The sequence below is a fragment of the Chiloscyllium plagiosum genome, unplaced genomic scaffold (assembly GCF_037043375.1).
Source record: "Chiloscyllium plagiosum isolate Xiang-an unplaced genomic scaffold, Cpla_swu_hap1 HiC_scaffold_12, whole genome shotgun sequence".
Classification (NCBI taxonomy): Eukaryota; Metazoa; Chordata; class Chondrichthyes; order Orectolobiformes; family Hemiscylliidae; genus Chiloscyllium; species Chiloscyllium plagiosum.
Window position 1 is genome coordinate 21,391,817 of NW_028270150.1, and position 22,459 is coordinate 21,414,275.

General features: G+C 45.5%; 1 protein-coding gene across 1 annotated transcript in view; it reads left to right on the forward strand.

Moving 5' to 3' along the window:
* Positions 1 to 12,468: 12,468 nt before the first annotated feature.
* The window catches only part of ripk4 (receptor-interacting serine-threonine kinase 4), a 56,219-nt gene continuing 46,228 nt past the window's right edge, over positions 12,469 to 22,459 (forward strand). The window contains exon 1 of the mRNA XM_043701376.2: positions 12,469 to 12,725. Coding sequence (XP_043557311.2) covers positions 12,544 to 12,725 — 182 coding nt within the window. The 5' untranslated portion in view covers positions 12,469 to 12,543. The remainder of the gene's footprint in view (positions 12,726 to 22,459) is intronic.

A 22,459-nucleotide genomic window follows, 5' to 3' on the forward strand; every position in this document is an offset into this window, starting at 1 on the left:
GTGTAAAATAATGCGAACAGGACCAAGCATATTAAAAAGATAGGCCTGAAGACACTGAGTCTAAATGCATGGAGCATTCACGACAAAGTGGGTGGATTAGTCATGTAAATCGATATAAACAGGATTGATATAGTTGGGATTACAGCAATGTGACTGCAGGCATGGGAACTGAATATCCAGGAATATTCAGTCTTCGGAAACATACACAAAAGAAAAAGGTGGCAGGTTACATTGTTGGTTAAGAAAATATTAAGGAAACATTAAAGAAAATATTGAGGAAAGATGTTAGTTCCAGTGAGGTGGAACCTGTATGGGTAGAGTGGTGGAATCACAAAGAGGACAGACAATGATTGCAGGGATTGTATATGGACATCCAAAACGTAGATGGGGAAGTCATTAATCAGGGAATTACAGACACTAGCAATAAAGATACCATTGTATTTACGGGCAATTTTCACCTACATGATTCCATGACTCTATGTCTCTTTGATTATGACTCTAGATTGGGCAAACTGAATCAGAAACAATGCCACAAAAGAGAAATTTCTGGAGGCTGTATGAGATGGTTTTCTAGATCAATATGTTGAAGAACCAATTAGAGAACTGATCATCCAAAACTCAGTATTGTGGAGTTAGAAAGGAATAATTGGCCACCTAGCCGAGTGAGGCCTGTTGGGGAAGAGTGACAATAATATGATAGAATTCTTTATTAAGATGGAGAGTGACATCGCTGATTCTGAGACTAAGGTGCGAACCTAAATAAAGGAAACTATGGTGGTATGAGGTGTGAGTTGGTGTTGATAAATTGGGGAATATTACTTCAAGGGATAACACTGAATAGGCAGCAAGCATTTAAAAAGTGAATGGAGGAACTGCAGTTCATTCCAATGTGGCACAAAAAGAAAATGGGAAAAGTGGCTCAAACAGGGCTAACAAAGGAAATAAGGGACATTATTAAATCTAATGAAGGGATACAAATTGGCCAAATAAAGCAACAGATTGGGAATAATTTAGATGGGAGGGAAAATAGAGTACAAAAGTAAGCTTGCAGGAAACTTACAAACTGATTGTACGATCTTCTATAGGTATATGAAAAGAAAAGGTTGAGTGAAGATAAATCTACAATCAGAAACAATATCAGAAACCGTATGTAATAATAATTTGGATAGGGGGAACTAAACGTCATATCTCCAGGTTTGACTGTGACACAAACCTCTGATTGATAAAGTCATTTATTGTCACATGTATTCAAAATAAAATACAGTGAAAATTTTAATGAGAATGAATCAGCATCATTCTCATTAACTTACAATAAAATGAAAAATAAAGAAAGATAACTTAAAGAGAGTCCAACTTTTCATTCTTTACCAAAACAGCCCCGCTCTGGACTGCACCAGCCCATGCCATGCCCCTGTCAGAGTCCTGCTCCAGACTGCACCAGCCCATGCCATGCCCCTGCCAGAGTCCTGCTCCGGACTGCACCAGGCCATGCCATGCCACTGAAAGAGTCCTGCTCCGGACTGCACCAGCCCATGCCATGCCACTGCCAGAGTCCCGCTCCAGACTGGCCCGCTCCGGTATGCACCAGCCCATGCCATGCCACTGATGGAGTCCAGCTCCGGACTGCACCAGCCCATGCCATGCCCTTGCCAGAGTCCTGCTCCAGACTGCACCAGCCCATGCCATGCCCCTGTCAGAGTCCTGCTCCAGACTGCACCAGCCCATGCCATGCCCCTGTCAGAGTACTGCTCCAGACTGCACCAGCCCATGCCATGCCCCTGTCAGAGTCCTGCTCCAGACTGCACCAGCCCATGCCATGCCCCTGCCAGAGTCCTGCTCCGGACTGCACCAGCCCATGCCATGTCCCTGTCAGAGCCCTGCTCCGGACTGCACCAGCCCATGCCATGCCCCTGTCAGAGTCCTGCACCAGACTGCACCAGCCCATGCCATGCCCCTGCCAGAGTCCTGCTCCGGACTGCACCAGCCCATGCCATGCCCCTGTCAGAGTCTTGCTCCGGACTGCACCAGCCCATGCCATGCCCCTGTCAGAGTCCTGCTCCGGACTGCACCAGCCCATGCCATGCCCCTGTCAGAGTCCTGCTCCAGACTGCACCAGCCCATGCCATGCCCCTGCCAGAGTCCTGCTCCGGACTGCACCAGCCCATGCCATGCCCCTGTCAGAGTCCTGCTCCGGACTGCACCAGCCCATGCCATGCCATTGATAGAGTCCTGCTCCGGACTGCACCAGCCCATGCCATGCCCCTGTCAGAGTCTTGCTCCGGACTGCACCAGCCCATGCCATGCCCCTGTCAGAGTCCTGCTCCGGACTGCACCAGCCCATGCCATGCCCCTGTCAGAGTCCTGCTCCAGACTGCACCAGCCCATGCCATGCCCCTGCCAGAGTCCTGCTCCGGACTGCACCAGCCCATGCCATGCCCCTGCCAGAGTCCTGCTCCGGACTGCACCAGCCCATGCCATGCCCCTGTCAGAGTCCTGCTCCGGACTGCACCAGCCCATGCCATGCCATTGATAGAGTCCTGCTCCGGACTGCACCAGCCCATGCCATGCCACTGCCAGAGTCCCGCTCCAGACTGGCCCGCTCCGGTATACACCAGCCCATGCCATGCCACTGATGGAGTCCAGCTCCGGACTGCACCAGCCCATGTCATGCCACTGATGGAGTTCCAGCTCCGGACTGCACCAGCCCATGCCATGCCACTGCCAGAGTCAAGCTCTGGGTTACACAAGCACATGCCAGGCCCCTGCCAGAGTCCTGCTCCAGACTGCACCAGCACATGCCATGCCACCACTAGAGCCCAGCTCTGGGCTACACAAGCACATGCCATGCCACTGCCAGAGTCTGGCTGTGGGCTACACCAGCCCACTCCATGCTACCCTCAGGGGTCCACTCCATGTGGAAATGAGAGTCCTGCTCCAGACTTCACAGGCCAACTGACTCTGTAGCCATACTGCCTCTGAAGACCCTGCCACTCCAGACCCATTGAAGCCACTTTCCTGCCAAAGTGCTCACTTTATCAGGTACATTGAAGCAAACATTTTAAGAAAAACTGATAACAGAAAACATAGATAATACGCAAAGAAAAGAAAAAGCAAATGAAGAGGACAAACCAGGGCACAGGAACCCAAACACTACCTTCTTCACGACCGTTATCTGGGTGTGTGGTGAGTAGTGAGGAGGAAGCAGAGATGCTTCACTGTGACAAGGACAAGTCGAGTGAGTAGGCAAATGAATGGCAGATGTAATATAACATGGATAAATGTGAGGTTATCCACTTTGTTAGCAAAATGGGAAGGTAGATTATTATCTGAATGGTGATAGATTGGGAAAAGGGCAGACCGGGGTGTCCTTGTACACCAGTCACTGAAAGGAAGCAACAGGTGGTGAAGAAAGCAAATGGTACATTAGCCTGCAGAGTGAGCCCAAGAGACTTCGTGTTTCAATCGTACAGGTGAGACCACAGCTGGAGTATTGTGCGCCGTTTTGGTCTCCTTATCCAAGGAAGGATGTTCTGACAATGGAGGGAATACAACGAGGTTTCACAGGTTGATTCCTGGGATGGCAGGACTGACATATGACCGATGTAAGAAGAGAGACTGGATCAGGTGGGACTGTATTTCCTGGAGTTTGGAAGAATGGTAGATAATCTCATAGAACCCTATTAAGATTTTGACAGGATTAGACAGGATAAAGGCAGGAAGGCTTCTCCCGATGACTGGGTCCAAAGTCACTGTTTAAGGATAGAGGGTAAGCCAATTAGGACCGAGGTATGGAGCTTTTTTTACCCAGAGAGTGGTGAGCCTGTGGAATTCTCTGCCACAGAAAGCAGTTGGGGCCAAAACATTGAATGTTTTCAAGAGGGAATTAGATATAGATAGAGTTATAAAGTCTTACAGCATGGAAACTGACCCTTCGATCCAACCTGTCCATGCCAACCGAGTTTCCAAAACTAAACAAATCCCACTTGCCTGCATTTGGCCTAGATCCCTGTAAACCTCTCATGTTCATGTACCCGTCCAAATGTCTTTTGAATATTATAACCGGTCCTGTATCTACGACTTCCTCTGGCAGTTCATTCCACAGATGAGCCATCCTCTGAGTGAAAAAGACAAATGTAGAAATTGCTGAAAAACTGAAGGTTCTGAGGCAGGGTCACTCGACCTGAAACGTTAACTCTGATACCTCTTCACAGATGTTGAGCTTTTCCAGCAGTTTCTGTTTTTATCTCTGACTTATGGTATCTGTAGTTCTTTCGGTTTTACTCTATTTGAAAAAGTTGTCCCTCAGATCTCTTTTAAATCTCCTCTTCTCACCGTAAAAATATGACCTTTAGTTTTTAACTCCTCTCTCCTTGGAAAAACACTTTTGCTATTCACCTTATCTGTACCCCTCATGACTTTATAAACATCTATAAGCTGACCCTTCAACCTCCTACACTCCAGTGAAAAAAAACTATCAAGCCTCTACTTATAACTCAGTGTTCATGTAGCTGAATGATAGAGCAGGCTTGAATAGCATTTTCGTGTTCCTATGTACCTATGAAATCTTTCTTAACTAACATCAATACAATTTGCATGGAAAGCAATGCACTGAGAAAGTTTTGTTCTTTGATTGTAACTCATTTTTTCCATACAAATGGAAAAGGAAGCATGTACTGTTGATGTTTTGAGTTGAAGCACAATTAAGACCTGCCCTCAATTTATTTACCAGCTTTGAATTTCATGTATTACCTTGCAAAAGTGCTCTCCAACAATACATTACTCAGTTTATGTTTACACCCTCTAATTGTAGCTGGTTATTGCTTTGTTTCATTTTTTAAAAACTTCCTGTTGTGTGGCATTTGAATAATTGGGTGCTTGCATCCTGTATTAAGTACAGGGTAGTTCCTGGAGTTCATCCCTTTACAGTTTAACAACTAGATCAGGGTTGGTTTAGTTCAGTAGGATGGACTGTCGGTTTATGATGCAAAGTGGTGCCAACAGTGTGGCTTCATTCGTGCAAGAGTGTGAATGTTACTTGCCACTTGTCAGTCCAAACCTGGATATTTTCCAGGTCTTGCTGCATTTGGACATGGACTATGTCACTATCTGAGGAGCTGTGAATGGTGCTGAATGTGGGATCAAGGAGCCCTATGGGATTCAGAAGGCAAAGTCTCTGCTGGTTGGAGTTATAGGTGGCACAAAGGAAAATGGTCCTGATTTTCTGAGGTCAACCATCTCAGTCTCTGGGGATTATGGGGGTTCCTCAGACTTGTGTCCTAGGCCCAACCAGCTTCAGCTGCTTTATATTTCAATCATAAAGTGTTCAACACCATTCCCAACTCCTCAAATACTGAAGCGGTCCATATTGAAATATGACAAGACCTGGGCAATATGTAGCCTTGGGTGATAAGAGTCAAGTAACATTTACAGCAGACAATCTCCAATAAGAGAAAATCTAGCTTTCTTCCCCTCCAATGGCATCACCATTACTGCAATCAATATCCTGGGAGCTACCAATAACCAGAATTGAATTAAATTGAATTTATTGTCACGTGTACCGAGGCACAGTGAAAAGCTTTGTCTTGCGAGAAATACAGGTAGATCACAGAGTTAAATAGCATAGCTAAGTAAATAATAGGCAAACAGCGGCAAAAACAAAAACACAGGTACAAGTGAATGTTAAGAGTTTGTGAGTCCATTCAGTATTCTAACAACAGTTGGGTAGAAACTGTTGCAAAACCGGCTGGTGCGTGTGTTCAGGCTTCAGTACCTTCTCCCTGCTGGTAGAGGTTGTAGAAAAACATTTTCAGGGTGGGATGATCTTTGAGAATGCTGGCAGCCTTTCCTTGACAGCGGGCCTGATAGATGGATTCTATGCATGGGAGGTTGGCCTTTGTGATTGTCCGGGCCGAGTTCACCACTCTCTGTAACCGTCTCTGATCTTGAATGGTACAGTTGACATACCCGGGAGTGATACATCCAGATAGAATGCTCTCGATGGCATACCTATAAAAGTTGGCAAGGGTATGCACTGTCATGCCAAATTTTCTCAGTTGCCTGAGGAAGAAGAGACATTGTTGGACCTTTGTGACCAGTGCATCCACATGAAGAGTCCAAGGGAGCTTGCTGTGGATGACCACTTCCAGGAGCTTGACACTCTCCACTCGTTCCACCTCTGTGCTGTTAATGTGTTGGGGGGCATGAGTAACATCCTGCTGAAAGTCAATGATGAGTTCCTTGGTTTTGCCAGCATTGAGAGCTAGGTTGTTCTCAGTGCACTATTTTTCCTGGTCTTCCGCCTCCCGTCTGTAATCTATTTCGTCGAGATCTAAGATTCGACTGACTATGGTGGTGTCATTAGTGAACTTGTAAATGGTATTAGTCTGGTATTTGGCGATGCAGTCATGGGTATACAGTGAGGACAGTAGGGGGCTGAGTACGCACCCCTGAGAGGCTCCAGTGTTGAGTGTTAGTGAGGATGAATTATTGTTCCCAATCTTCACTGATTGTGGCCTGTGGGTCAGGAAACTGAGGATCCAGTTGCAGAGAGTGGGTCTTCGCCTGAGATCACTAAGTTTAGTAATCAGTCTCGAGGGGATAATAGTATTGAAGGCTGAACTGTAGTCAATGAGTAGGATTCTTAGGTAGCTGTTCTTGGTGTCAAGATGTTCTCGGGAGGCGTGAAGGGCAAGTGATATGGCATCTGACATGGATCTGTTGGCCCGATAGGCAAATTGGAGTGGGTCAAGAGTCGTGGGGAGGCTGGAGTTGATTAGTGCCATGACCAGCCTTTCAAAGTGCATGATGAACCATATAAACACAGTGGCTACAAGGGTATGTCAGAAGCTGAGAATTCTGTGGACTCCCCAAAACCTGGACACCATCTACAAGGTTCAGGTCAGAGTCTGATTGAATACTTGCTTGGATGAGTGTTGCTCCAGCAGCATTCAAGGAAATCAACACAATCCAGGCAAAGGGAATTTGCTTATTCAGCACCCCATCCATCACATTAACATTCACTCTTTCCACAACCAACACACAATGGCAGTAGTGTGCACCGTCTACAAGAAGCACTGCAGGAACTCGCCAAGGCTCTGACTGCAAATTTGCCACCTCTACCGTCTGGAAGCATAGGGCAACACCAATGTTCCCTCTAAGCTGTGCATATGCACACGCACACACAGCCATTCCATTTCATATACCATCCAGATGCCTTTTAAATGTTGTAACTGTACCAGCCTCGACCACTTTCTCCAGCAGCTCTTTCCATTCAAATGTGAAAATGTTGCCCCCCCCAGGTCCCTTTTAAATCTTTCCCCTCTCTCCTTAAACCTATGCTCTCTAGTGTTGGACTCCCCTACCTTGGGAAAAAGATCTTGGCTATTCACGCTATCCATCCACCCAATCATGAACCTTTATACCGTCACTCCTCAGCCTCTGATGGTCCAGAGGAAACAGCCCCAGCCCATTCAGCCTCTCCCAATAGCTCAAACCTTCCAGTTCTGGCAACATCCTTGTAAACTTTTTCTGAACCTTTTCAAGTTTAACAACACCTTTCCTATAGCAGAGAAACCAGAATTCACTACTATTCTGTCCTGTACAGCTGCAACATGATTTCCCAACTCCTCTGCTCAATGTTCTTACCAATGAAGGCAACTGTATCAAATGCCTTCTTTACCACCCTGTCTACCTGTGACTCCATTTTCAAGGAACTATACACCTGCACCCCTCGGTCTCTTTGTTTAACAACATCCCCCAAGACCCTACCATTAACTGAATAAGTCCTGCCTGATTTGTCTTTCCAAATGGCGGCATGGTGACTCAGTGGTTAGCCTTAGGTGACTGTCCGTGTGGAGCTTGCACATTCTCCCAATGTCTGCGTGGGTTTCCTCCACGTGCTCCGGTTTCCTCCCACAGTGCAAAGATGTGCAGGTCAGGTGAATTGGCCATGCTAAATCGCCCGTAGTGTTAGGTGCATTAGTCAGAGGGAATTGGGTCTGGGTGGGTTACTCTTTTGAGGGTCAGTATGGATTTGTTGGGCCGAAGAGTCTGTTTCCACACTGTAGCGAATCTAATCTCAAATGCAACACCTTTCATTTATCTGAATTAAACTCCATTGCTATCCCTCGCCAATCAGTCCACCTGATTAACGTTCCATTGTACTCTGAGATAACCTTCTTCACTGTCCACCACACCATCAATTTTGGTCTCATCTGCAAACTTCCTTTCCTGCCGAGCTGAAAAATGTGTTGCTGGAAAAGATCAGCAGGTCAGGCAGCATCCAAGATGCAGGAGAATCGACATTTTGGGCATAAGCCCTTCTTCAGGAATGAGGAAGGTGTGCCAAGCAGGCTAACATAAAAGGTAGGGAGGAGGGACTTGGGGGAGGGGCGTTGGGAATGCGATAGGTGGAAGGAGGTTAAGGTCAGGATGATAGGCCGGAGAGGGGGTGGGGGCGGAGAGGTCGGGAAGAAGATTGCAGGTCAAGAAGGCGGTGCTGAGTCCAAGGGTTGGGACTGAGATAAGGAGGGGGGAGGAGAAACGAGGAAGCTGGAGAAGTTGTTCAGAGTGAGGACCAGTTCAGTCAGTCGAAGGAGGGTGTCAGTGGAAGGGTACTGGTTGGTTCGGCAGGAAAGGAAGAAGCGGAGGGCTTTGAGGTCTTCGTGATGGGGGATGGAGGTGTATAGGGACTGGATGTCCATGGTGAAGATAAGGCGTTGGGGGCCGGGGAAGTGAAAATCTTGGAGGAGGTGGAGGGCGTGGGTGGTGTCCCGAATGTAGGTGGGGAGTTCTTGGACTAAGGGGGACAGGACCGTGTCGAGGTATACAGAGATGAGTTCGGTGGGGCAGGAGCAGGCTGGGACAATGGGTCGGCCGGGGCAGTCAGGTTTGTGGATTTTGGGCAGGAGGTAGAAACGGGCGGTGCATGGTTTTGGGATTGAGGTTGGAGGCAGTGGGTAGGAGATCCCCTGAGGCGATGAGGTTATGGATGGTCTGGGAGATGATGATTCGGTGGTGGGAGGTGGGGTCATGGTCAAGGGGGCAGTAGGAGGAGGTGTCCGCGAGCTGGCGTTTAGCCTCAGCAGTGTAAAGATCAGTGCGCCAAACTACTACCGCCCCTCCCTTGTTTGCCGGTTTGATGGTGAGGTTGGGGTAGGAGCGGAGGGAGTGGAGGGCTGCACGATGTGAGGGTGAGAGGTTGGAGTGGATAAGAGGGGTGGACAGGTTGAGGTGGTTAATGTGGCAGTTGGCTATGAAGAGATCGAGGGCGGCTAAGAGGCCAGCACGGGGTGTCCAGGTGGATGGGGTGTGTTGGAGACGGGAGAAGGGGTCGTCAGAGAGTGGGCGAGAGTCTTTAATGGAGAAGTAGGCGTGGATGCGAAGGCAGCGGAAGAATTGTTCGATGTCTCGCTGCGTGTTGAACTTGTTAATCTGGGAGTGTAGGGGGAGTGTAGGGTGAGGCCTCTGCTGAGGACTGATCTTTCATCCTCAGAGAGGGGGAGGTCTGGAGGGATGGTGAAAATACGGCAGGGCTGGGAGCTAAGACCTGGTGTGGGGCTGGAGCTGGGAGTGGGGGCGGGGTTAGGCGTGGGGGCAGAGTTAGGCGTGGGGTCACTTCTTCAAAAAACTCAATGACCTCAAAAAATCATGACCTAAATGTACATCATCCTTCCTTCAGTGCAGCTGGGTCAAAAGCCTGGGAGTCTCTTCCTAACAGAACTGAGGTTGTAGGTAATTCCCCTCCTCACCATGGATTGGTACACTCAAGAAAGCAATTCACTACCAATTAGGGATGGGGAGTAAATGCTGGAATAGTTAGCAAGGCCCACATCCCATTAATGAATAAAATAAGGTGCTTGGTGAAATAACTCCACAGAGGCTGGTATCCCATCACCAAGTCACCCTTTATTTTCATGTGGAGAGTCTTTGACACTGATCCAGCTTCAAAGTTTGGGAGAAGATTTGTAGCTCGGGTGCTCATTGTTGTGGTTCTGTTCCAGAACTGACAACTGGAAGCGGCAGATACAAATCACTATAAATGCCGGAGGAAAGATCACAGAAGCGCTTCACAGGAGGCTCCCAAGCACTGAGAATGTCACCTAGACAGGGGACGAAACGTCTGCAACACAAACTCCCAGCTTGGCGAACAGAACCACAACACTAATCCAGCTTCCTCAGAGCCAGCTCTCAGAGTGAATAGAACCTCAGACAGTCCTGTTTATATTTTTTTTATTTTTTTCTTAACCCCCACACTACCGCCTCCTAAGTGCGGTAGTGCTTATTTTATCCCCAGCACCCATGGTGTGTGTGTGCAGGTGTGAGACACAGTGAAAGACACAAAGTGCACGAATCTTTATTCAAATTCCACCACCAGGAAGATAGGAAAACACCCAGGTGGCCAGTGACAAGCACTGCCCTTCACATCAAAGGGCAGTGCTGGACAGTCCTGTTGATTTTTTTTTTTCCTTTTTTTTTCCCCCTTCCTTTTTTAGCCCCCACACTACCACCTAAGTGCGGTAGTGCTTATTTTATCCCCAGCACCCATGGTGTGTGGGTGTGCAGGTGTGAGACACAGTGGAAGACACAAAGTGCACGAATCTTTATTCAAATTCCACCACCAGGAAGATAGGAAAACACCCAGGTGGCCAGTGACAAGCACTGCCCTTCACATCAAAGGGCAGTGCTGGACAGTCCTGTTGATTTTTTTTTTTCCTTTTTTTTTCCCCCTTCCTTTTTTAGCCCCCACACTACCACCTAAGTGCGGTAGTGCTTATTTTATCCCCAGCACCCATGGTGTGTGTGTGTGCAGGTGTGAGACACAGTGGAAGACACAAAGTGCACGAATCTTTATTCAAATTCCACCACCAGGAAGATAGGAAAACACTCGGGTGGCCAGTGACAAACACTGCCCTTCACATCAAGGGACAGTGCTGTGTGATCAAAACAGTGAAGGGGAGGGTAGGGACTAAATCAAAATAGAATTGGAGGGAGAAATGATGCACTCCACTCCCTGCGGCGCCCACCTCTCCCTGAACAACTCCAGGGTGTTGGTCGACACCGCGTGCTCCTTCTCCAAGGACACCCGGGCTCTAACGTAACCGCGGAAGAGGGGCAGGCAGTCGGCCCTAACGACCCCCTCCACGGCCCGCTGCCTGGACCTGTTGATGGCCAGTTTGGCCAGGCCCAGGAGCAGACCCACGAGGAGGTCGACAGTCCTGTTGATATTTGTCAGCCAGGGCTCCCTGATTGGACCGGATCAACAGCCCCAGTTAGGGAACTCATATACTATAAGGTCCACCTGGCCAACCTTGTTACACTCACTACATCTGGCATTGGGATGAGATTGTATTTAAAAATCCTCTAAATTAAAGAATTCCAGAACGAGCCATTCAGCCTAATCAGTCTAGAGCTTTATCTCCTGCAGTAACCCAATTTTCTATAATTGTTTCATCAATTACACCATCCTGTTATTGGCTTTATTCCTCATGTACTTATCTATCTTCCTTTTAAAATGCCCTAACTCCTATACCTGGCACCCAGTGTCTGGGTCAAGATGTGTCTTCTGAATTCCACTTGGATTTATTCTTGACTATATTATACTAAGAGGCCCTATCAGAGGGGCTGCTGATTACAGGGATTGTCTGGGCAGGATTGCCCCGGGTCGTTTTGCTGCACAGAACCATTACCTCCTTCCCTGCTGTTTTAGATTAGATTGGATTCCATACAGTGTGGAAACAGGCCCTTCAGCCCAACAAGTCCACACTGGCCCGCCGAAGAGTAACCCACCCATGACCCATTCCCTTACTAATGCACCTAACACTACGGGCAATTTAGCATGGCCAATTCACCTGACCTGCACATCTGTGGACTGTGGGAGGAAACCGGAGCACCCGGAGGAAACCCACGCAGACACGGGGAGAATGTGCAAACTCCACACAGACAATCACCCGAGGCTGGATTCGAATTCGGGTCCCTGGTGCTACGAGACAGCAGTGCTAACCACTGAGCCACTGTGCTGCCCCAAATTGGCACTTTAACCTTGAGTTTCAGGATAAGGAACTTATACGCGAGCTCTTCTCTCGTCCTTTTGCTGCGTCTGATGTATGGGATTGTTGGGGAGGAGGGTGCAGTGAATTGTTTGGGGTGGTGGGATGTACATAGTCCCATGAGCTCCAGTGACTTGGTTACTGCTTGGGTTTTCAGTTCTCCTTTATATTCAGGGATTATAATCTGCAGGTAGAAGCATGGCTGTGATTTCAGTTGAAGCACTGATAAGTGAGCTTTTGCTGAGCTGAGTGAGTTGCTGGGAGCTTGGAGGGGGATGGGTTAATGCTCAGAGAGGCCGACAAATTCTGACAGGGTGGATTACCTCACTGCTGCAACAGGAAGTGATGTTAGCACTGAGTTAATGAACACACCTTGAACACCTGACCATTAGCAGCTATTACTGATGATAAGAACGAAGGGAGATACATACAGCCGACAAGTTAGAAGGGAGTAGCAAAAAGAGTTTATTTTGAGGTGGGAAGAAAATTTTAAACAATGGAGGAACAGGAGAAGTCCTCCTGGAGAATGGGACTGCTAAAGACTTTTGATTCAGATGAGTTTATGAGCTGGGAAAAGATTGGATCTGGTGGATTTGGACAGGTTTATAAGATTCGTCATGTTAACTGGAAAACATGGCTGGCCATCAAGTGTCCTCCAAGTCTCCATGTGGATGAGAAGTAAGTTACTGATCTGAGTCTTGTCTTGAAATTCTGTACGTTTCTGTTGGTGTGTGCGCTGTTTGAGCTCAGCTTTGGTAATATGCTCTTTGAAATGGAAATAGTATTGGACTGTTTGTGTAGCAACTAGTGAGAATGTTGCCGGTATACTATGAGGAGTGTTAACTTTCAGTTTAACCCTTCTCTTGTCTGTTTTGTTTTTGCTGGTCCTATTTCTTCTGCTCTGGGTGTGATGTGTTGGATTTACGCTGTAAGGAATTGTATACTCACAAGAATTAATCACAATCAGAGGCTTATACAGTACAAAAGAGGCCCTTCAGCCCATTAATTCTACACTAGTCTCACTTACTTGACTAAGCCCATAGACTTAAATGTTATACTGAATGGACTCAAACTCTTAACATTCAGCTGCACCTGTGTTTTTGTTTTGTTGCTGTTTACCTATTATTTACTTATCTATGCTATTTATTTAACTCTGAACTGCCTGTATTGCTCGCAAGACAAAGCTTTTCAATGTGCCTCGGTACAAGTGACAATAAATTTAAATCAATTCAATGTTATGACAGTTTTAAGTGCTCATTCAAGTATTCTTTGAAAGTTGAGATTACCAACCTCAACTACCTTCCCAGGCACTGTATTCCAGACCCTCACCACTTTCTGGGTGAAGGAACATTTTCCTCCAAAACCCTCTAAACCTCCTGAATTTTTAAGAAGTGTGCCCCCCTGCTCTCAACCCTTCGATTAAAACAAACAGCTGATCTCTCTTCATGCTGTCTGTGCCCCACATAATTCTGTACACCTGTATCATATCCCTTCTCAATGTTCCCTGCTCCAAAGAAAACAACCCAAACTTATCCACCCTCCATTCATAGCTACACCCTGGTGAATCTCCAATGCAGTCACATCCTTCCCACAGTGAGGTAACCAGAACTGCACACAGTAGCCCAGCTGTTGGCCTAACCAAAGTTCGGTATAGATCCAACGTAACCTCTATGCTCTTATGGTCTATTGCTTGATTCATAAAGGCAAACATCCTGTATTCCTTCTTAACCAGTCTGTTAACTTGTCCTGTCATCTTCTGTTGATAAGCACCCCAGGATCCTTCCTTCTGTTCGTCTAAGCTTCCTAGTGTCCTGTTATTCATTGAGTACTGTCTTATCTTGTTACTCCTTCCAAAATGCATCACCTCACACTTACCAAGGTTAAATTCCATCTTCCAGTGATCTACCCATCTGAACAATCCCATTTATATCTTTCTATAATCTAAGATGATTGATCTGACATCTGCAAGTGTATCCTGCGCCTCCCTCCCCAGTTAATCAGCTCTCTTCTTTGCAAAATGTTGATTTTTCTTTTCAGGGTTTGGTTTTGAGGCCCAGTTGGCAACCATTAAGTGTGAGGTAAGATTGTCAATCAGAACTGTAGAGATGGACAAGCCTCATCCTGTCCTGACCCAAGGCAATACACGTACTCATGACTGGAGTCACGGAATATGACATGCTGACTGTGTTCATCCCTGGGATTTTGATGGATACAGTGTTATTAGCCATGTGTTCAAATATGCCCTAAATATTACATTTCCTTTCTAAAGCTCACTTTATTGTCTCCCCCAGGACTCTCTCTTAAACATTAGATAAAAACAAAGTTTTTTGATTTCTGGAGACCTGAAATAAAAACCAGACACGCTGACAACTCAACAGATCTGGCAGCATTTGTGGAGAGAGAAATCCAGTTAACATTTTGAGTCTGATATGACTACTTCAGAATGCAGTTCATACCCGGCTCGAACGTTAACTCTATTTCTCTCTCCTCAGATTTTGCCAGGCCTGCTGAGTTTTTCGAGCTTTTTCTGCTTTTAACTCCCTCACATCTAACTTGGCCAAACATTTGGTCAGCTGTCTGAATATCTCCTGGGTGTCGACTTTTGTCTGAATGTGTAAAGTGACTTAGGATGTAATTCAGGTGCTACATAAATGCAGGCTTTTACATGTATTGTGTTCAGCCTTTAACTCAGTTTGATTTGGGTGGGGTTGGTGGTAGAGAGAGAGTTATTTGAGAACTGACCTTTGTTTTTAGTCTTCCATTTTATCTCTTTCTCTGTCAGTTTGTTTTTCTTATATTAAAAAAAACACAATGCAGATGCTGGAAACCAAAATAGTGAGGCAGGAGAGGGGTTACACCTGAAACGTTGATTTCTCCACCTCCTGATGCTGCCTGGCTTGCTGTGTTCTTCTGGCCTCCTGCCTGCCGAGTTTGTTTTTCTGGCCATTATTGTGTATTGTTCTTCTGTTTTTGTATATTCTATGGGTTTGAGCATTACAGCACAAGAGTCATATTACAGGCAAACATTGAACAAGTTATCCCAGACACAAGTGTTTGCTTCAAACAGACTTCTTGATTTTTTTTCAGTTAATTTTTAACTTGCTGTTATCTACAAATTAATCTGTTACTAGATTAATCTGGCATGCACACGAATCACATCTAATGTCATGGGAATGCTGGCAGAAAGGTAGCAGTGAAATGGAGAACCCTTCACTGCCCCAAACTCCATTAACCATCTACCTACTCTGGATTGGTGTGAATGGTAGGCAATCAACAACAATTAGAATCTGTAAAGCATGGACAAACTACATCCAGAGGTGATTAACAGAAGCATTGTTAAACAAAGTTTGGCAGTTTGAGCCACACAAGGAAATTTTAGAATTAGCTTCATTGTCACATGAACTCACATGAATACAGTGAAAAGTTTACAAGATGCCTCTTATGGTGCTAACTTAGGTACAAAGGTACAGAATCCTAACGATAAATCCTTAGGGGAAAACAAATTTAGGAAAAAAAAAGGTCCAGCATTAATCTTAAAAAAAAAGAGAGAAATAAGAGATCAGGCATGGTAGCTCAGTGGTTAGCACTGCTGCCTTATAGCGCCAGGGATTTAGGTTCGATTCCCGCCTTGGCCAACTGTCTGTGTGGAGTTTGTATATTCTCTCCATGTCTGCATGGGTTTTCTCTGGGTGCTCTGGTTTCCCACCCACAATCCAAAGATGTCCATCTTTGTCCATAATGTTCAGGGAAAATGTAGGGGATTGCGTCCGGAAGGTCGGTGTGGACTTGTTGGGCCAAAGGGCCTGCTTCCATACTGTAGGTAATCTAATCTCAGAATAATAGGCCTTCCAACCCGGGCTGGGCTGCATCTCAAGGCCAGGAGTCTGAATCCACACTGAGAACAAAATGATGCCACAGGTCAAGGTGTTTGATTGTGTGGACCATCTTTTTTTTTTAAAAATGGTAAAAGTTTGAGAGATTTGCATTAAAATGCACTTTCAATACTTGTCAGCGATGAACCAATTTCAGTTTGAGTTGAGAGCTTGGCGCTGGAAAAGCACAGCAGACCAGGCAGCATCCTGACGAAGGGCTTATGCCTGAAACATCGATTCTCCTGCTCCTTGGATGCTGCCTGGCCTGCTGTGCTTTTCCAGCATCATGCTGTCGACTCTGATCTCCGGCATCGGCAGCCCTCACTTTCTCTTAGATGAAACTTGTTTGGTAAATGTTTAGAAGTCAGCTTCCTGATCAGACATTTTTGCAGTTAGCAGGCCATTCAGGAGGTCTGTTTACTGCCAGTCCTGTCCAAAGCCTGTTCCACACAATTGGTTCTGCGAAAAGTTGCTAGTGACATCCCTTATGATTGTGATAAAATTAACGTGCTCTCCTCCTCCTTCTTGAACTGTCTGCAGTCTTCTGCTCCACTGACCACGACATCCTCTTTGTCAGGCCTTCGTGGCTCAATAGCCATGAAGGAATGCACTCACTTGGTTCCATCATTTCCTATCCAGTCAAAGTCACAGAAACATCTGTACTCCTGTTCCCATAATATTCCCTCGAGTCCCTGAAGGATATATCTTCACTGCTTTCCTATTTCTTGTCTATTTGCTGCCCATTAGCATCAGCTGAAAATAGCGTCATGTTCCATGTTTGTGTTGATGTGATCTCATTGCCACCTCCCTTGACCCCCCCCCCTCTGGGAGGTGCCATGTTTGTTTGTTTGTTTGTATGACATCCAGCATTGGCTGAGTGGAAATCTCCTCCAAGAGGAGCTGTTTTAATATTTACTTTTCAGTTCAGTGTTCAAACCCAACTTAGGTGGAGTTAGGGAGTGGTAATGTTATGGGCCAGGTTGCACAGAACAAGGCAAACATTCTCTGCTCCCTTCTCCCAGTCCAACCTTTCTCCCTCTGGACTTGGTGCTCCAACCCTGACCTTGTTATCAAGCCAGCCAATGAGGGTGGTCAGGTTGTCATCTTGTGTGCTGACTTCTATCCAGCAGCTTTCAGACACATATTCCTATCTCTGTGGATCCCATGTCAAGGTAAAGTTGCCAAGGTCCTCTCGGACAATAGGGCTGCTGTGTCATTAATGAGAGACAGAGAGAGAATCAACTAGTGGCAGTTTAACCTGAAGGTCACCACACCTACAGTGACGGGCAAAGTTGAAGAGTCCTTCATGGTATCCTCAGCTGCTGCAGGAATTAAACCCTTGCTGTTGGTATAACTGTGTTATAAACCAGCTGTCCAGACAACTGAGCTAACTGACCCTGGATCATGGCTCCACCACTGAAAATTAATCTGCAGTTTCCAGCACTGTCACTGACTTCATCTCTCCTGGAGATCTCCTCTTCACTGCTTCCCACCTCATAGGCCATGTGTGGTTGAGGGTCTACTTCTACCTCCTTCCTGAACTCTATAAACAGTACTGCCCTGGCAGATATATTGTTTCAGCATGTTCCTACTCCACTGAGCTTATGTCTTCCTATCTTAATTCAATTCTGATAACCCTCCGCCTACCCTTTCCCCCCCCCCCCCTCCACCTTGACCAGTCTCTCCCCATTTACATTCTTGATTCTTCTGATGCTTTACGTAAGTTCCACCAGCATCTTCCTCCTCACCTGCAACCCCCCTACATGTTCATCCCACATCAGGATGGTCTGAAAGCTTCCCGAGTCCACCTTGAAAGAACTCCTGAGCCATTCGCATTCCACCAGCACCCTCCTTCCGACAACAAAAATGGAAATTGCTGGATAAGCTCAACAGGTCTGGCAGCATCTGTGGAGAGAAATTAGAGTTAACATTTCAGGATGAGTGACCCTTCCTCAGAACCACCCTCCTTTACATGGCTGAGCTAATTCTTTCTTTAAACTAATTCTTCTCTCAACTTATTTCACTTTCTGCCATGTCAAAGGTGTAGTTATGGGTTCCTGCCTGAGGCCCAGTTATGGCTGTCTTATTGTGGAGTATACAGTAAAAGAACTGCAAATGCTAGAAATCAGAAACAAAAACTGAAATTGCTGGAAAATATCAAAAGGTCTGACAGCATCTGTGGAGATGAAACAGAGTTATTGAGTCAGTCATACAGCAGATCCTTCAGTACAACTAGTCCACGCTGACCAAGTTTCCTAAACTAATCCCCCTCACACTCTGCTCCCTGAGAATCTGAATTTGGCCCATATCCCTCTAAACCTTTCCTATTCATATACCTACCCAAATATCTTTTAAATGTTGTAATTGTACCTGCATCTATCACTTCCTCTGGCAATTCATTCCACATACAAACCACCCTCTGTGTGAAAATGTTGCTCCTCAGGTCCCTTTGAAATCTTTCTCTTCTCATCTTAAAAATATGCCCCTTTGTTTTGATCTCCCCCACTCACTTAACTTATCTGTGCCCCGAATGATTTTATAAACCTCTGTAAGGTCACCTTTAGCATCCTTCAGAATGTCCTGAAGAGGGGTCACCAGACCCAAAACATTAACACTGCTTTCCCTCCGCTGATACTGTGACCTGTTGAGATTTTCCAGCAATTTGTTTCTTTTTAAGGGATTTAGGGGTCTTAGTTCAGAATTTTCTTAAGATTAACAAACAGGTTTAGTTGGCGGTTAGGAAGGTAAATGCAATGTTGGCATTCATTTCAAGAGGACTGGAATATGAGAATAGAGATGTACTACTGAGGCTGTATAAGGCTCTGGTCAGACTGCATATGGAGTACTGTGAGTAGTGTTGGACCAGTGTCCAGAGGTTTACAGGAGTATGGCTTGCAAGAATGATCCTAAGGATGAAGAGTTTGTCATATGAGGAGTCTGGATCTGTACTTGATGGGGGTGATCTGATTAAAACTTAATGAATACTGAGAGGCCTGGATAAAGGGAACGTGGAGAAGATGTTTCCACTTGTAGGAGACACTAGGACCTGAAGGCACAGCCTCCAAGTGAAGAGATGACCCTTTTTAGAACTGAGATGAGGAGGACTTTCTTCAGCCAGAAGGTGGTTAATCTGTGGAACTCATTGCCACAGTAGGCTGTGGAAGCCAAGTCATTGAGTGCATTTAAGACTGAGATAGATAGGTTCTTAATTAGACAGGGGATCAAGGGTTACAAGGAGAAGACAGGAGAATGGTGTTGTGAATCATCATATCAACTGTGATCGAATGGTGGAACAGACATGATGGGCTGAATGGCCTAATTCTGCTCCGATGTTGTGTGGTAATTCTGTCTCCAAAACATCGATTATATCTTCAGTGCTGCTTCCTGCTTTCATCCAGAATTGGAAAAATTAATGCTTTGCATTCCATTTCCATTCTTTTCTCACCTTCACCTGGTCCATCTTTGACTCTTCCTTTCTCTTTCATTCCTTGACTTCACCCTTCCCATTTGGGATAAACCATTCACCAATACCTATTTAAAAACCCACTGACTCCCACAGTTAACTTGACTGCACCCCTCACATTCTCCTCCCTGAGAATCTGAATGTGTCCACTCCATCACATCTGCTCAGATAATGCCACCTTCCACTGAGGTGTCTCTGATATGTTCTTTTTTTTCTTAACCAAAGACCTTATTTTTCAACCACTAGTGTCTATATCCAAAGGGTTATACTCTGCTGTTTCCAATGGGATACCATTGCCAAACATGTTTTCTTTGTCTCTGATCTCCAGCATCTGCAGTCCTCACTTTCTCCCAGTTGATTATCATCCCACTGTGAAGCTTTTTCCAAGGATGCCTCGAAGAGGTTCTCCTCCTCCTCCCTCTACAAGGATCTTGGTCAGTCTCTCTCTCACTGCACCCCCCCCCAGGTCCTCTCCTCTGCTCTGAAGCTCTTACCAGTCCATCTTCCTTCCCACCTATCAGCTCCACCGTCCTCTCTGACCTATCACCTTTTTCTCCCCACCTCCATCTACTTATCGCATCCTCAGCTACCTTCCCCTTGCACCCTCTCCCTCAGCCCCACACTCCCTCCCATTTATCTCTCAGCCCCCTAGGGCCACCCCTTCATTCCTGATGAAGAGCTTATGCCTGAACATTGACACTCCTGCTCTTCGGATGCTACCTGACCGGCTGTGCTTTTTCAGCACCATACTCTTCGACTCCCCTCCTCTCATTGTCAACAGTCCACAGGGACTTTTCCCTTAGCATTTAGGGATGAACAATAAATGCTGGCCTAACCAATGATGCCCACAATCCATGAATGAGATTATAAAACACTAATGAGGTTGGAGAAAGTGAGGACAGCAGATGCTGGAGATCAGAGCTGAAAAATGTGTTGCTGGAAAGCGCAGCAGGTCAGGCAGCGTCCAAGGAGCAGGAGAATCGACGTTTCAGGCATAAGCCCTTCTTCAGGAACTAATGAAGTTGGTCCTTTTTACTGTTCTGTTTATCCTTAAACTTTTAAAGTAGTTGAATAAAGGCAAAATACGGTGTGTGGTTGAAATAGACAATAGAAATCTGAAACAAACACAGAATACTAGAGAAATTCAACAGGTTTGGCAGTATCTGTAAAGACAGAAACAGAGTTTATGTTTCAGGTTTGATGTGATTCAAAATATTGCGTGTTTGGTGACAGTATCAATCTATGAAGTCGCGTTGGACTCAATATTGACAGTTTGATCTGTGATGACAGAGTTGAATACATTCGATCTAACAACAACTGGCCAATGACTATGCCTTTTCAACCTTAAAGGTTATTATGAACGAGGTGTATCTTTTCCCAACCATCTGATCTATCACTGACTGTTGATGAAAGATGTGCAGCCTGCCCTTAGTTTTGTTTGACTGGGTGGGTCGTCCTGAGTGCAGCATTTTCAGAGGGTCTAACTGGTTATGAGAACAGTTAAGTTTGCAGTCACTTCATTCAGCTAATGACTACTTTAATGTAGACTCTCCTGAGCAGTACTCATAAGCACAGCAAAGAGCTGGGCTATTTTAAGATCAGTGGGTTAATGTACAACTTGGGCTATTTCTTTCACTGAAATAGGAGAAGAAAGACAAACGTTTTTTTAAAATTGAGAGTTAAATTGAAAGGATTGCTGAATTTAAAACTCCTTACAGATCTGACGTGAAATGTCAGGATTAATTACAATGTAGGACTGTACATTATTTCAATATGACTAAATAGATTGAATGGTGTAATTTCTATACAGTTCTGAATCGAGAGATGCTAAAATAGGCATCAGTTTAGTTCAGTTTGCAGAACCTTTGCTAGATTCAGAAAGAAAGGTGGAAACTGAGCTGTTCTCACATTAAAATTCTCACAATAGCTTACCTAGCCATTGTTACTCTGCTGTTTGTAAAACCTCACTGTGCATAGATTAGCAACTGTTTTCCATATTTAAAGCACTTCCAAAATACTTCACAGGTTGGACCAAAGGTTGTGAAAAGAAAACAGACAAATTTGCCTTTCCATAAAACCTTTCATGATCAGCAATATCTTGAACTACTTTTACAGTCAGAGGTTTTTGAAGTGTGGTCACTATTGTAATGTAGGGAATGCAGTAACTGATTTGCTGACTGCAAACACAAATCACAATGTGATAAGGTCCTTAATGATGTTGACAGCTGGGTAAAAGAGAAGGGTGAACTCCCCTGATCTTGTTTAAAATAGTGACATTGAATATTTTTACATTCCACCCAAGTAGCCAGATGAAGCTTTTTCTATAGAACATAGAACAGTACAGGCCCTTCGGCCCTCAATGTTGTGCTGGCCTTCTATCCTACTCTAAGATCAGACTAATCTACATACCCTGCATTGTACTATCTTCCATGTGCCTATCCAAGACTTGCTTAAATGTCCCTAATGTATCTGACTCTACTACCACTGCATTTTACACACCCATTACTTTTGAGTAAAGAACCTCCCCTAAACCTTCCTCCAATTACCTTAAAATTATGTTTGCCCACATTTAACATTTCATCTGAAATATGTCAATAGCACTCCCTCGGTATGACTCTGCTGCTCCAGCCTTGACTTATATGCTCAACCCTGGGTTGGAACTTGAACCTGGAGCCTTGTGGTTCTGAGATTTAGGCAGAGAATTTCAAGACTGGGACCTGTTGTGTGTGTCTGTTGAACCAACTGCAGCCAGGTAAGGTTTGGGGTCGAGTGCAGCCTCCAATCCTCTTTTCTGTTTTTATTTAATACCAAAGAGAGATGAAATCACACCAGAATGGAGATCTGTTGGAGGCTGAGGGTTTGGCTGAATACCAAGCAAATGCTTCACAACAATAATAAAAGCAAATTACTGTGGATGCTGGAATCTGAAACCAAAAGAGAAAATGCTGGAAAATCTCAGCAGGTCTGGCAGCATCTGTAAGGAGAGAAAAGAGCTGAAATTTCAAGTCTAACTGACCCTCTGTCAAAACAATTGCTTCACAACAATATTTACTAAGCCTTTGCCAAAGCTAAACTCA